The sequence below is a fragment of the Brachyhypopomus gauderio genome, chromosome 11 (assembly GCF_052324685.1).
Source record: "Brachyhypopomus gauderio isolate BG-103 chromosome 11, BGAUD_0.2, whole genome shotgun sequence".
NCBI classification, from domain to species: Eukaryota; Metazoa; Chordata; class Actinopteri; order Gymnotiformes; family Hypopomidae; genus Brachyhypopomus; species Brachyhypopomus gauderio.
The window spans coordinates 13,043,940-13,059,940 of NC_135221.1; the positions used below are offsets into that span (position 1 = coordinate 13,043,940).

Sequence of the window (16,001 nt, forward strand, 5' to 3'; positions counted from 1 at the left end):
TCTTCACGAAATCATTGACATTTACATTTAGGGCATTTAGCAGACACTCTTATCAAGAGTGACTTACAAAGTGCTTTGCATCTGTTCACAGAATGCATCCTAGATAGTAGCATAGAATGTCAGATTCAAGATCCACTTGAGCTACTACTAAACTACAGGAATCAATGCCATTACCTTGTATTCCAAATAAACCTAAGCTCCAACAGGAATGAAAACTTATACATTGATGTGCAAATTAACCATAGAATGATAAACATACAATATAAAGAACAAGGACAACAAATGTTATTTGCAGTGTTAGTGGTCATTTAAGTACTCAACAAACAGGTGAGTCTTCAGTCTACGTTTGAAGATGGCAAGTCCGATCAGCTAGTGGAAGATCGTTCCACCATCTTGGAGCCAGGGCAAAGAATAGTCTTGAGGTTTGTCTTCCATGAGACTTTAAGCATGACGTTTTAAGTTGGGCTATACATATAACTCAATGTCTCTACACAGGCTGGTAAGTTCCATCTCCTCTATGTTTGTGGATTCATCACTTGCTGAAGTGTCGTCAGCAAGCTTCGTGTGAAGTTGAGTCATAAGTCAGCAGTGTGAATGGGAATAGACATTGTGGGAGGTCTGTGTACAGACTGAGCCCACAGACCTGGGGGACGTCTGTGTTCAGTGCACATGTGGCTGCAGAATCTGCCAGACAGAGGCCTCACAGTCAGGATGTCCAGGATCCACCAACTGAACATTTCTTAAAGTTGCTGAGGGATGACTATGTTAAATGCTTTTAAACAGTTTTCACATGTGCATTTTATCCATGATAGTCAATGACAGATTAATAGCAGAGGATACAGTTTGCCCTGAATAACAGCTGGAACAATGAACTGAAATGGGTCCAGAGAGATGCGGAGGTAGCTCTTTATGTGTTTTGTGGACTTTGTGATGATTGGTGAGTGCACTACAAGCTTATAGTCAAGCAGGACACAGACGGTGAAGATGGTGATCATTTCTAAACTCTTGTGCTGAGAGCTCTTCAGCACCTCCAGATCCGCTTGCAATACCTTTGCAAACATCCGCTGCAGAAAAGCAGTGATTAGTCAGGGAGAGGTGGGGTGATTTTTGCTAGCTTGTTTTGCTAGCTTGCCTTTGAAATCATGTGAGGCATAAATGATTTTATAAATGATTTTGTAAATAATTTTAAATTGGATTCAAGATTAAATTTTTTTGTATTAAAGATCTACACTCTACACTACACTGATATACACTCTTGCAACTTTAGAACCCCATGGAATGAATGTTCTGATTTAAACATTTACGTTTATATATATATATACACACACTCAAACACTTTGCTTGCACAACTGAAGTTTCCTATTTCTCTGGAAACTTTGTGTACTTTACTACAATTCTCTCTCTCTCTCTCTCTCTCTCTCTCTCTCTCCATAGTATAAATAATATGTACATATATCCATAATACACATAAAGCTTGGTATTAATAAATATCTAGACCGCGTGGCAACAGTAAACCTAGATATAGGCAATCAATTTCATTTTAATTATGACAGGCCTATTGACTATTTGTGTAAGTGTGAAACAGGGTAGCTGTTATCGCAAACGCTATTACCCCATCCGTACAACACGAAAAAATGAATAATCAGTAATATTAATCTGGCCAGGCCTTGTAGCAGATTCAGAGAAGCAAATTCAAAACACTTACCACGTGACACACAGTTTTTAGCGTGGAAAAACAAATCATTCGATCGGGGATCGACAAACTAGCCTGCGAGGGTGTTACTGAACGTCATGTGAGCCGGGAGATATGGCGACAACTATCACTAGCGCACGGAGATGAACTTTGGATTGCCATTCCATCGCGTACAGCAGATTTTTTCCTCTTAGTTTTACCCAAATCTTCGTGTTGTGTAACTGTGTGTTTCAGGTGTGGAGTTGATTTAGCTGTGGAGTTGTAGAACGGTGCTGAAGAAGTGACACGGACCCAGCCACCTCCATCAGCTGTACTCATCATTTCACTTGATTAGAAGCGGCGTTGCCCGCAGTTGAAAGGACCGCAGTGTTTCTGAACGTGTGGGCTATGGATCCGATCTGTGTCTGTCGCACTCCAGTAGAAACACATGTTGCCAGTTGAACAGCAGATGTCACTTTACTCGTGTGAACTTGGCTTCCTGCGAAACCGTTTGTAGTAACAGCTCGACACATTGGAAGTATTACTTCTTGAAGAAAGATTAAGCTATTTATTTTAAAGCTACATTTTCGATCCTACTGATTTAGTTTCAATTGGAGGAAAAAAAATGAATACAGAAAAAGATTTTTCTCCTTTGACCCCAAATATTGTGAGAGCGCTCAACGACAAGCTGTATGAGAAAAGGAAAGTCGCAGCTCTAGAGATTGAAAAGTGAGTCCCAAACATGCATGCGGCGATCCTACAAGCCTCTGCCCTATTATAACCTATTGTGCCCTATATATGTGTGTTAGTGTGCCGAGCTCTGTAGTATAATTTGCTGCCGCGAGTATGATTAACCAGAGAATCACTTGACATGGCCCGTGGTTCTGTTAGCTAGTCATGTGATCAAAGGTCAACTGAATGAACGTGTTTGTTTTTGACATAGCATCATGTACGACCCTGTAAATACGGCCTTCTTATACTGTTATACTATTTTTTTATTATTAGCCTAATATTACACAAGATTAGCGAAGGTCCATGTACTTTTTAGTAATGGTCCAGGTCGCAATCTTGTATTTTTGGAGTGTGACAAGTCTGCTTCAAAACGAATCCCACTTAACATTAATGCCACAATTTGACTATCTGAGACCATGTTGTAAGTATGAAAGCTTTTAGGACCTTGGACGGTATTTTTCTACCCAGTCTTTATAAAAACGTTACTTTCCAAAATGTCTATCGCATAGCACCTCCTCGCCGATAGCTTTATCGTTGACAGACCACATCTTCACACGGTTTTTATAGGACTGTTGTTTATACGGTTAGTCTCACTATACAGATCGTACTCTTTAGAACGATTGAAAAGGACAATGCATTTAAAGCTTTGCTAAACAACCGGTGACATCTTTAAGACAAAATTTATATGCAAATTTGTCATAGTTTTGTAGCCCCATAACTGTATTCATATTTTACCTTGATGTGTGCTTTTCTTTCTTTATTGGTGGCACAGCCAAAGCTCTTGATCGTTCTGCTTGTGACCCTTGGCCTTCCTCTGTAGACTTGTGAGAGAGTTTGTCGCTCAGAACAACTCAAGTCAGATCAGACATGTCATCCAGATCCTGGCGTCTGAGTTCGCCCTTTCTCAGCACCCACACAGCCGCAAAGGAGGCCTCATTGGCCTGGCTGCCTGCTCCATCGCCCTGGGCAAGGTGAGCAAATTCTGCAGCAGTGCACAGAGCGTACTACTCAAACCAGGGAACTCCTCACACTTCTGACTTACTCTCAGATATAACATCCATCACATGTACCCGAACATTCAAATACTCATGTATTTATTAGGTCACATCTGTCTGCAAAATGTAACCTGCATTACAAGCATTTCATTATTTGATGTTTGCATATTTTCCTTTAAGGTTTCATGAACATGAAACATGGTTATATTGCATTTGTTAAATAACACTGAATTGTGTAGTGAATGATCTAATATTCAAGCTGTCTGTAACTGTGGTGTGCGTTGATTCACTGGAGTGAGAGCGTCTCCCGTCTGAGCCCTGCCTGTGTGTCCTTTAGGATTCTGGATTGTATCTGAAGGAGCTGATCGAACCAGTGCTCACGTGTTTCAACGACTCTGACAGTCGTCTGCGGTACTATGCTTGCGAGGCTCTCTACAACATTGTTAAAGTAGCTAGAGGAGCCGTGCTTCCCCACTTCAACGTACTCTTTGATGGCCTTAGCAAGGTATCTCCACCTCTATCTTCAAACTACCAGAGATTTTGCAGTTATTATCATTTTGTATCATCAAGATGTTTTGTATATAAACCCATAATTTGTGTTTTCCAGCTGGCAGCAGACCCTGACCCTAACGTGAAGAGTGGCTCCGAGCTTCTCGATCGCCTTCTGAAGGCAAGTGTGAGCGTAAAGTAATGGTTCCCTTTAGGTGCTGGTGACTCTCCTCTTGTTGTTTCTAGTAATCTCGCAGCTTCCTTTTAATGAACTCCTCTTAAATGCCCCTGCAGGACATTGTGACAGAAAGCAGCAAGTTTGACCTGGTGGCTTTCGTTCCACTGTTGCGTGAGAGGATCTACTCCAACAATCAGTATGCTCGCCAGTTCATCATCTCCTGGGTGAGCTACACAGACCCAGTGTTGAGAACCAGTGATGGCTAAGTTACCTTGAAAAAGTAATCCGATTACTGATTACTCCTTTTAAAAGTAACTTAGTTACGTTACTGATTACTTGATTTTAAAAGTAACTACGTTAGATTACAAGTTACTTTAGTAGTTACATTCAGTAGCAAAATCAATTTTTCCAATACTCACTTTATTGGAAGTGCATTTTTAACAGTAACAATTTATTGAAGCAGGTTCGGTAACCGAGGCAGAAACTGCTTAATCCAAAAATCCCGAGGGAAACTTTATTGATAACGCAACTCTGGCGCGCGCAGGCCCCGCCCACCTCCAGTGTCACTTAAAGGGCTAAGACTCGCGGTGAGGAGTAGTAGTCGCTACAGTATCTCCTGACATTACGTTTGTGTAGCTGCGCGGTATTATTTGTAAATTTATTTGTAAACGTATTACAAGCGAACTGTTCAGTCAGACAGCTTGTGAAACGAAATACCATTACAATTTCAAGCATTTTAAAGTAGGCGACGTTAGTCAAAATTCCAGCACTTTTCAAACGTGGAACACAAAGCAACATTAAAATTGGTCAGGTAAATGTCCCTTCCCCTGTTTTTGAGGGGTGTTTCTTTATACTACCACATATCGTTACGGGAGGACACTGCAAAAAAATGACTTGTAAAAAAAGGGTCGCGCGCAGCGTGCGGAGTCGAGCGCTACGGTCAGACGCAAAAGTAGAACTGAGCCAAGAAGAAAGCAAAAATATATATTTTTACTAGGGAAAACAAAAATAGTAACGCACAGTTATTTGGATAAGTAACTTTAATCTGATTACTGGACTGGAAATAGTAGCGCGTTATATTACTCGTTACCGAAAAAAGTGGTAAGATTAGAATAACGCGTTTCTAAGTAACGCGTTACTGACCTCACTGTTGAGAACACACCCTCCTCACTGTGCATTCACACTATTGCAGGTCTTGGATGGTTTTGTGACATTGTGGTGAATGGTTTTGCTTTAACAGGCTAATGTGTGTGAAAAGGTACTAATCATCTATGGTCTTTGTTCTTGAAATTTGGTAATCCTTATTGTTGGGATTCATGGAGCTGTTGGTTCAGAAGAATTTTTAATGTGTCTGCTTTATTTTTACCTGCTTCAGATCTTGGTGCTGGAGTCGGTTCCAGACATCAACCTCCTGGACTATCTGCCCGAAATTCTGGATGGCCTCTTTCAGATACTGGGGGACAATAGCAAGGAGATCAGGCGAATGTAGGAACAGGGTTATTTTTTTTCCTCTACCCTTCTGTCATTATATATATAATGTTTATTTGTTTGTTGTGCATATTTACAAGGGAAATATTCAAACAGGAAGGTGGCATCCTGTCATTTTGTTTAGGTGTGAAGTTGTTTTAGGGGAATTCCTCAAAGAAATAAAGAAGACTCCTTCTAGTGTGAAGTTTGCTGAAATGGCAAATATTCTGGTCATCCACTGTCAAGTATCAGATGAGTCCAAACTCAGTAAGTCTGTTATTATTCTCACAGTTGTCCCACCATCTGGGAATCAGATATTGAGTAACTATTAAATTGGACATGTCAGTGCTCAGCATATTTAGTTAGGAAAAAGGTGCAATCCTGTCACCTGCTTGTTGATCTCGGTGAAACTGAAAGTAAACAATGTTCCTCCGAAGCTTCTCTTTTTACCACCGCACCACTGTTTGTGAAGTCCACCAGAAACGGGTACCATTATGGGCTGTTATTTAGGTGGTGCCTCTCTTCCTTTCAGTTTACGTGTACACTTGTATGCATAGCAACAACAACACCAAAAGCTTGATGGTTTTCTTACTCTCCATATCCCTCGCTTTTCCCTCAGCTAATGATCTGATCCAGCTGACTGCCATGACGTGGATGAGGGAGTTCATTCAGTTAGCAGGGCGCGTTGTTCTGCCCTACTCTTCAGGCATATTGACAGCTGTGCTGCCCTGCCTATCCTACGATGACCGCAAGAAGAGTATCCTTTATTACTTCACTATGTTATTTTTGTATGTTTCTGGCAGAGTTGTTTAAATGTATCTTCCATAGGGCTTAGTGCAATACAGTTTGGACTAACTGATCTTATGCATGACTGTAACTAGCCAATTTGATTTCAATGAGGAAGTCTATGAAATGTTAAAGTGGACTTAACCCTCAGTACACAGGCACCAAAGAGGCAGCCGGTGCCTGCAATTACAGTCTCATGAAGCTTGTGACGCCTGAGGATGACGAAGACGAAGAGCCACAGTCCACAATCTCACTCCCTAACAAAGACACAGCCACTAAGAATGAAGGAGACCTTAATGGTGAGTTTGTCTGGATGCATATGTCTTGTCTGTCACCAATACATCTTTTAATGATATGTATTGGACTTAAATATTACTTCCGACTGATGGTTCCACATGCAGACGCTGGTCCCATATTTCTGCTTAAAAAGGAATACAACATTAGTTAATCATAGCTGCTGCCCTGCAGAGTTATTTCCCTACTCTAATTCTGCTCTGGAGTGTTCCTCAAAGGTTTTACTGAACTTCATCTCAATACTGTCTGTTACTTAGAACCCCAAAAGGCAGAGTCAACAAAAAAAATAAATTATTCACCAAGATTGATAGTTTTTTAGGAAACTCACCTCTGATCCATTTAATAAAAACCTGCAACAGCATTTAGGTATGAAGAAAAATATTGTTATACAATTGTGCAATTGTGAAATTTCTGACATGTCTATTTGTGTAGCATTATATATAATAACGATGATTTAATAAGAAATCAACAGTGAATACAATAAAACAGGACGTGTTAAAGTGCACTGCAAAAGTCTTAACCCGCTTTAAAGAACTATTAGTATTTCATTTATTTGATCATAAACGAATGCAGTGAATTCAGTGAAACTTTATTGAAAACAAATGCATATCAGTCTTGTTAGTGTTTGAGAAATAGTTTAGTTGCTAATTTTATGCAGCAGCTAATATAAATATAAGCTACTAATGTTTAATATATCATATGCATGCCATTTTGTGGATTTATTTTTATCATGGCCATTATCAATCTGGTGAATTTGAAATTGATATTTTATAGCACACATTGTCACAAATCAATGTTAGAAATGTATGGGTCCAGATCTAAAACGGGCAAGCCAGATGATACAGGGGCAAAGAAAAACGCCCTGGAAATTTTAGGAGGATCAGGGCTCATGAGGGAATCCATCCTCTTTGGGTGAACACGTGGTCAGTGGCATGGTGCAAAATTCTGGGGTCCCACCGCAAGAGACAGGGTGGAGTCCTTTTTCAAATGTTTGTTTATTTTTATTCGGTCTTCTCCTCCTTTTGTCTCAACTCATGTCCCCCCCCCGCCCTCCTCCTGCAGTGTACCTCCGGAATTACAGGGCATGTTGCAATTTAATAGAAATTCACTCACAATTTGAATCAATTTTATTCTTTAAAAATGAAATACACAAATGATAGGGTATGCAATGTGTACTCAATCACTGCAGTTTTTAGACAATTATCTAGACATGCAATAATGTGATCACAACAGTTGGAAAGTTTTAGTCAAGGTTATCCAGTTTTTGTATTGCGCAGAGAATTTGTTTCTCATATTGATAAAGCGCTACCGTAAAAAGGTATGCATGCATTGGCCGGGAATCGAACCCGGGCCTCCCGCGTGGCAGGCGAGAATTCTACCACTGAACCACCAATGCTAAGCTACAAGGTATTTTCCCTAGATTTGCATATAATAGGAGCATTAGCATGTTATATTACTACACTAGTACGATGGGATGACTCAAGGATGTGATTTAGTAAAGTGAAAGATTCGACGTCTTGGCTATGTCTTCGTCATAGTTGTTTAAAATTTTCTGGGAAACGCGCAGTACTGCAAATTCAGCTGGATTGCTGTCTGCGTGCAATAACTTTAACTGTTTCATTCGCGTAATACACAAAGGAAAATATTTGTATTTGGCTAATAACCCACAATTTGCATTTTGTTATTCCTTCTCATTCTTTACTGCTCTTCCCCCTTTTTTTATTGGCTGGATCACCGATCATTCTAACCAATATGCAAAATAATCTCTTCAGTTTCGCATTGGTGGTTCAGTGGTAGAATTCTCGCCTGCCACGCGGGAGGCCCGGGTTCGATTCCCGGCCAATGCATGCAAATGTTTTACGGTATTCTTTAGCTTTACGAAAAACTGTTCGATTAAAGTGTTTTTTTCACTATAAACATGGTTGGTTTTTTTTTCTCCTGTTGGTTGCACAAAGGCTCTCCTTATTAAACTTTTTTGTTTTTGCTATAATTACTATGATAATGATACTGAGGTCGAGAGCCTTAGTACTATAACTATAGTCAACCCTATAGAGTCTCTAAAACCCTTGATAATGTTTTTACAGTTTCTCTCTCTCTCTCTCTCTCTCTCTCAGATTCCTTGAATGCCTCTCAGGAGTCGGTGGGATTAAGCAACATCTCTTTCTTCACACCAACTGGGTATGACCTAGTGGCTAGTTGATTTAACTGGGGGTTTGGGTTCGGTAGTTGGTGAGATTTTGGACTGAATCTCACAGATAGAGATGAATGTTTGATTAAAGTAAATTAAATTTGTTCACTTAAATAATTTTGCAGATATGTTAATATCTTAAACATCTACACCTTGGTGTAAAGAACACACATGTGAAAACTGAACAACATTTAATATGCATGAGATCAATCATGCATGCAAACTAGCACTCTTGCAGTGCCTTTTCATTTCAGTGCCCACATACCTAGAGAGTGTCCTCTCCTGTGTTTGTAGAGCGGACAGAACTCAGGTGACACTGGACCTGGATGGCATCGTGCAGGTTCTGGACAGACACTTGCGTGACTCGTCCACTGGAATGATGACCCGTATCGCTGTGCTCAAGTGGCTCTACCATCTCTATATCAAAACTCCCCGCAAGGCAGGTTACCCACAAGCTCAATCTCAACCTCTTCACATTATGACTTGTTTAAGAAATGGGGTTTTGTTTTTCAAGCATTCATTTCCCCTTGAGAGTGCTTGTTTATATCCTTTGATTGTAATGCATTTATTGCTCTTTATTTTGTATTTATTATGTATTTATTACTATTGTGTTCTTTCTCAAGATGTTCCGGCATACTGACAGTCTGTTCCCCATGTTACTGAAGAGTCTTTCTGATGAGTCAGATGAGGTGTGTACCTTTTAGTACCTTTTAGTACATTGAGTGAAGATGCACGCCACAGTAGTGCAGTCTGCATAGCTGGCATCCCAGATGCTCTTTTTGGATGAATATTATGGTTGCACTGATATTTCAGGCCAACAACCAGAAACGGCTAGTAAAACAAAAGAATCACAGGGTCAGCCTTAAGATGTTTAGGCCAAGCCTGTAGCCAATCATAAAGGAAGGAGAAAGATACTGCCCATGATGTATTAACCTGGACAAATAAGAGGAAAAGTGATAAATGCAATTATTTACAAGTGTAAAAGTATGGCCAAAACGAATTGAACGAGAACCATATTGTTGCTGGTGGTGTTGGATATAATCTATAAAGTTTTGGTCTTTGTACTGGTGCATGTCTAGTTAATGTTGTCTGATCTGCAGGAAACCTTTTAAAGTGATGTAGAAGCACTTTGTAAGATAATCTTGACATATTTCAAGTTGCTGCCTTCATGTGTGGTTTTTGTTTCAGTAATTATGTAGGTGAGAAATCTCATTTACAATTATTTCACCTTCCCTAATTGTGGTTGATCGACATACCTGATGGCCATGTTTTGGTTTTAACAACTCATTGTTTGAAGCAGAGTCATGATGATTTCACCATGAGATTTGCAGGATGCCAACTAGCGAGTATAAACATCCCTTATTTGATAGCAATATTATTCTCATAGCTACAATTGAAAACTAAAGGAGCAAAAAGACCAATCTCACTGAATAAATCTGGCACAGGCAGCCATGTCAGTATGTAACCCCATGCAACCCTACAGGTCATCCTGAAAGACTTGGAGGTTCTGGCAGAGATTGCATCGTCTCCTGCTGGACAAACTGACTCATCTGGGTCACGTGAATGCACGGATAAAACGGAGCTTCACGTCCCAGATGGAAGCAAAGGTGGACACTTGGGTCTAGGTGAGTCACCAGCTCGGTTGTTGACGCAAGTGTTTCAAGACCCTCAGCCTGGTCAGCGAAGCCTTTAAACTGTAGACATTATGTGCAGGCCAAGATTTAGTGAGATTGAAGATGGGGTCAAGAGAGGTTCGATTTCACTTTGGCTGTTACCTTGTTGGAGTGGTGAAACAGGATTTTGCCACAGAGACATGACACATGCATAGATGAGTGTTTAGGGTCTGTTATCAGTGTTCAACAGTGGAGATGCAGAATGGCTTTAGGTTGCACCACCTTTGTGTAAATCTCTCACCACTGCTGCTATTCACCAGCATTGTGTCTACTGTCATGATGTCTGGTTGGTTCGCTTCTTTATCTGTCTCAGTCTGGAGGTCCCACAGATCTTCACCACCCTGTGGTTCCTCCAGTTTTGACTTTGTGATGTCCAGCTTTTACTTATATCTCTTGCACATGCATACACACACAAGCATTGTGTCAGGGTGTGAGAGTTTGAGAGTGTGCGCTACTTTTTCCAAGTTCATGATCAGATATCTGAAGTTCATAAGCCTGTAATTACAAGTATATCAAGTTCACCCTCCCCTTATTAAACTTTGCCATACAAACTCGTATGGATAGTGATTTTTTTAAAGACATAACATTATTTCATGGAGGTCGTATGTGAGAACATTGAGTGAGAAGAAATCAGATGTTTTTTCATGATGGTAAAGGTGTGTTTTACATACGTGATAAGTGAAAGTACTGGCCATGTTTGGGGATGATTTGATCGAGTGAGCATGGTCACAAATTCAAGAGTAGTGGACTACGTTGGGAGCCTTGGGGGACACACCTTATTTCCCTTGTGCTTGGGTAGACCTGACCGCACACTGGCACCTGATGGAAATACACACCATTTTACTTTGGAAGGGGAAAAAAATTCTGGTATATAGAAATTAGTTAACTGATGAGAATGGTCAGACTGTAATTCTGTAGAATTTGACATGTGACTTCCATGCTTACTTTGGTGTGTGTTGCCCTGGTGACACAGGTTCCAAAGTGGTCGACTCCTCTCCTTCTACTCCCAGCATGAACTCCTACTTCTACAAGTTCATGATCAACCTTCTCAAGCGTTTTAGTCAGGAGAGGAAACTTCTGGAAACAAGAGGGGCCTTCATCATCAGGTACTAATTGATGGCTGTATAAATGTACATTTTTAAATGGCTATAAATAAAAAAATATTCCTTCTGGGCGAAGAACATGCAGGAGGAAGCAAAGGCGAGTCTGCACGATATGAAACAAAAGAATAATTTGAGATAACACTGCAGTCCATCTCCGTTAACAGTTGCTAACAATGCATTATTTCAGATTTATATTGAACAAATTCTACCTGAATACCCAAACAATTAAAAGAACATTAATTTAAATAAAACAATTTATAAAAAATAAATAACAGTATACCTGTTGTTTGAGGTATACTGATTGAGTTCATTTTGGTGTGGTATTTTTTGTCATTAACCTTATTAGCCTGTGTCATACGTACTAGAGGTGTGTAAACGTGAGACGTGAGGTGTCTAAATGTGAGAGTCCATGCTTACTCAATATTTCTTCCTGTCCCTTGCAGGCAGCTGTGTCTTCTCCTGCATGCAGAGAACATTTTCCACTCCATGGCTGACATCTTGCTGAAGGAGGAGGACCTGAAGTTTGCCTCCACCATGGTGCAGACGCTCAACACCATTCTCCTTACGTCGGCCGAGCTCTTCCAACTCCGCAACCAGCTGAAAGACCTGCACACTCCTGTGAGCATCAGACACGGCAACAAAATGACACGGAGCACCTGGATAAATCCCCCTTGCACTCTACATATTAGTGTTTTCCCTGCTTCTAACCCTAATTACTTTATTAGCTGTGTTGCAAATTTCCCGTGGTTAGACATTCCCACTTTCATGAGTTCATGGTATGATCAAGAAGCAGGGGCAACACTAAACCTTGCAGGGAACTTTTAAGTTTAAAAGACTTAAATTTAGAAAAGCACTGGGCCACCAAGCCATTAAAATTAAGGGAACTACATTACCTCAACCGTGGTTAAAACCATTGGGAAGTGGAAGGGGAATATCAGATGTAGGTGGATAATAATGACAAACTTGTATCTTAATGTATTGAGTAAAAATCATAACGGAGGTGTAATAGGCTGATTTGGTGAATGACGCTCTCCTCTGCTGCACAGGAGAGCTGTGTTTTGTTCTGCTGTCTGTACCGCTCCTGGTGCCACAACCCAGTGGCCACCGTCTCCCTCTGCTTCCTCACCCAGAACTATCGCCATGCTTACGACCTCATCCAGAAGTTGTATCCTTTAGCAATGTGGATTTGTTCTCTATTCTCTTCACAAGAACTAAAATAACACTGAATGAGGGGAGTAATTTGAAGAATGTCCTTCGCAAAACTGATGTCAATTATTTACAACAGGGGCGTGCACACAAGTTCTTAATTTAGTTTTTGTGTATAAAAATGTTGTGTTGAACTTGTATGAACCCTTGACTGCAGCTCAACAGCGGTGACCTGGAAGTGACTGTGGACTTCCTCATAGAAGTAGACAAGCTGGTACAGTTAATTGAAAGCCCCATTTTCACATGTGAGTTTGTTGTCATTCCTCTCTCGGCACCAGGCACGGCAGACAGTAGCTGGCAGTAGGATTCGTTTGTGATGCTCAGTTCATTTGTTCTTCTCACTTGCGGACATGTTTGGGAAGTTGCTTGGCTCTCTGCAGTACCTGAAATGGTGTCGAAATAATTCAGCTGCAGCAGTAATCCGTTTTAGCTCAGCAGCACAAACCGCACCCAAACTGTGCAAATACAGATATGGGAAAATGACTGTAGGGGAGCTGTGATCGTGAACTGTGAACAGTGGTGTGCTGCTTTTATTGATATGCCTATGGGGGTCTTAAAGATTAAATTCAGAACCTCACCTGGAGGCCACTGTTAGAACAAGGTTCCTTTCCGCCCATTCTTTACGCCGTTTTGCACTCTCTGGTCTCATAGACCTGCGCCTGCAGCTCCTGGACGTGGAGAACAACCCGTACCTGATCAAGGCTCTGTACGGCCTGTTGATGTTACTGCCCCAGAGTCAGGCCTTCCAGCTCCTGTCCCACCGGCTTCGCTGCGTGCCCAACCCAGAGCTCATGAGGACCGTGTGAGTTGCCCGTGGTGCCCCGCCCACCTCTCACCACCTTCCAAACTGATCTCTGCTGAAGCTCTTGAAAAGTCTGGTCCAAGTTCAGGCAGACTCAGAAGTTTAGATCCAGTTTATTGTCTGAAATGTCCTGGATGTTCTTAGCTAAATTTCCCCAAAGCACTATGGCCTTGAGAGCATTTTTAATTGACAGATAGAGCACTGAAGTTGCACTCTCTTAATTGGTAGAAGATTAGCCTGGTGCTTTTGGGAAATGGGGTTTTGTTCTATAACACCAACCAAGGCCCAGTAGTGCTATCCTTGGGTTGTGTTTATAAAAGCCTTTATTGTATTCCTGTATGATCATTTGCATAATTTACCCATCACTGAACTGTTTCAGGGAAGAGTCAAATCCAGCCAGTGCCAAGCGCATCACCCAACCACAGGTGGACTACAAAGATCTCCTGCAGCACTTTGAGCATGTGCAGAGCAAGCATCTGAAGGTACGGCATCAGAGGGCGGGCCACGTCGAGCACCCGGACAGAAAGCTGGTGCTCTGAAGAAATGCAGCCAGCGCCCTCTCTGGTCTGGAGGATGTATGGCATGTGGGCTACAAAGAAAAGTCAGACTAGAACCTTGCTAGAGCCATCTGCAATTTTTGTTCTTACTTTTTTAAAGCAGTGATCCTACTATAGAAGACCTCAATTTTTAGTGTTTGAAAAATGCTTTATGTTTAGGCATTGGCAAATTGGAACATCCATTTTAAGACTTTTGCCCAATAGTCATACGCTTTCCTGTCAGTGATGAGATCATAATTCATGTTGTACAGAGAAAATACAAGCACTCTCCCGTCTGTAATGTTTGACCATCAGATCTTGTCCGAAAAGAAAATCTATATCACAACTTAAGTGGATATCCAAGCACATTAAGCTGACTTTACATTGTGTGTGTATGTATGTATCAGTTACTAACATTCTGTGCACATGACTGTGTGTGTTCTGAGATGTGAGTCTTGTTCAGTGGGTATTACTTAATTTGTTAATGATGTAATACCCACTGAACATCTCACTAGTGCTGCTGTGCGAGTTACCACCGTCTCAGTCGCCTTTTTCTCTGTCCCGTTCCTCCTGTTTATTTTAACAGCACAATCAGCCATACCAGTTCTTTTCCGCACTGTACATGTACTGTTGTGTCTTATTGTTGCACCTGGTCAACAACAAACAAATGAACAAAATAATGAAACTTGGCCTTGTGTAAAACTACTTAATTTTGTCATCTGTCGTGTTCTAAAGAGACTTGTAATGTAATAAAGTGGACCACATATACAGATTTCGCTTGGCTAATCAGTTTCAGGGTATATTCCGGTTTTGGTATATCACTAGACTGGCCTACATTTACCTTGGCTGGAAGAGGTGCTGTGATTGAGATTTTGTCCAGCAGGTGGCACTGGTGTCATTACGAGAATGATCAATCTGCAAAGAAAGGTAAATGGAGTTCCTGCTTGGCGGTAAGAATGTTTGATATTTTTCATAGTTACCAATTATTTATTACTATTATAAATATTATTTATCTTATCAAAAAAGACTAGCTGTCTTTCTGGAACATTTTGCCTTTGTTAAATCTGTGTGATTGTTGTACAAAAGGCTTTTGTGATTTTCTTTTCCCTTCTGGGATAAATTGTATATTTTAGATAATGTAAATCAATTAGTTCATATAAAGACCCTCCTGTACTTCCCAATTTTATCTTTAAAAGTTGTGTCTAGACATTTATCAATTTATCCAAAACCTCCAAATGTATAGCGCAGTACTGTCCGCAGTAATCATGCCCAGGCTTACTGTCCCATATCCACAGTCTTCATTCGTGAATTATTTTTTGTGCTCTACAAGCAAGAAAAGTTCAGCTTATGTACTAAAGAAGTCATTTATGTAAGTGTCTGATGGGAGAAACAGACTGTTCAATGTTTCTAAAACATGTTTATACTGCATGCTAAGAATATATATATATATATATATCACTTTGAGTGCATTAATATGGAGGCCTAATGATTTGCATTTAAATGAAAAATTTCTTGGATTTTATTGTATTTGAAATTTGTTTTTTAACAAATAACTTTTTCTTTGGTTGCTGTAATTAATTTTGCATTGATGAATAATGATTCCACCATGACTAGCTTTGTCTGTCTTTGTCTGCTGAAGAACAGGTTCAACAGGTTATGTTTGTTTTGATTAAATTCTTGCCACAAGGTTACATGACCAGGAGGGCCATGCTCATTGAGTTTTGCCTCTGGAATTGAAAAATGTGACTTTTATTTATATCACTTAAAATTTGTTATCAAATAGTCACACATATTGACTTCTGTGGACCAGCACATTATCTGACAGTCATTTGGCTGAGAACTGGCTGAAACCACACCTTAATATATTCTTTACAATTAAG

The 16,001-nt window shown here is 40.5% G+C and overlaps 1 protein-coding gene and 2 non-coding genes across 4 annotated transcripts; 2 read left to right on the forward strand and 1 right to left on the reverse strand.

Moving 5' to 3' along the window:
* The first annotated feature begins 1,776 nt into the window (after positions 1-1,776).
* On the forward strand, positions 1,777-15,715 carry vac14 (vac14 homolog (S. cerevisiae)). Of its 2 annotated transcripts, none has more exons than XM_077022087.1 (19): positions 1,777-2,401; positions 3,225-3,375; positions 3,737-3,904; positions 4,007-4,069; positions 4,183-4,290; positions 5,442-5,551; positions 5,679-5,800; positions 6,153-6,290; positions 6,478-6,618; positions 8,728-8,791; positions 9,096-9,240; positions 9,425-9,490; positions 10,285-10,426; positions 11,448-11,580; positions 12,021-12,195; positions 12,624-12,742; positions 12,949-13,028; positions 13,435-13,585; positions 13,965-15,715. In XM_077022087.1, exons 1-19 carry the CDS (start codon positions 2,298-2,300, stop codon positions 14,122-14,124), a joined length of 2,340 nt encoding a protein of 779 aa, XP_076878202.1. In that variant the 5' UTR covers positions 1,777-2,297; the 3' UTR covers positions 14,125-15,715. The 2 variants fall into 2 exon arrangements, with proteins under 2 accessions (XP_076878202.1, XP_076878203.1); XM_077022088.1 differs by lacking the exon at positions 1,777-2,401 and adding an exon at positions 2,690-2,825.
* trnag-gcc (transfer RNA glycine (anticodon GCC)) lies at positions 7,939-8,009 on the reverse strand. Its single transcript has one exon. It is a non-coding gene; the product is annotated as a tRNA-Gly (tRNA).
* trnag-gcc (transfer RNA glycine (anticodon GCC)) lies at positions 8,390-8,460 on the forward strand. Its single transcript has one exon. It is a non-coding gene; the product is annotated as a tRNA-Gly (tRNA).
* Positions 15,716-16,001: the final 286 nt, after the last annotated feature.

Bases quoted from the DNA above. Each gene is read 5' to 3' on its own strand.
- vac14 (XM_077022087.1), top strand. From the start codon at position 2,298: ATGAATACAGAAAAAGATTTTTCTCCTTTGACCCCAAATATTGTGAGA. The intron at 2,402-3,224 runs GTGAGTCCCAAA...CTTCCTCTGTAG, and splicing joins GCAGCTCTAGAGATTGAAAA to ACTTGTGAGAGAGTTTGTCG. The intron at 5,801-6,152 runs GTAAGTCTGTTA...CTTTTCCCTCAG, and splicing joins ATCAGATGAGTCCAAACTCA to CTAATGATCTGATCCAGCTG.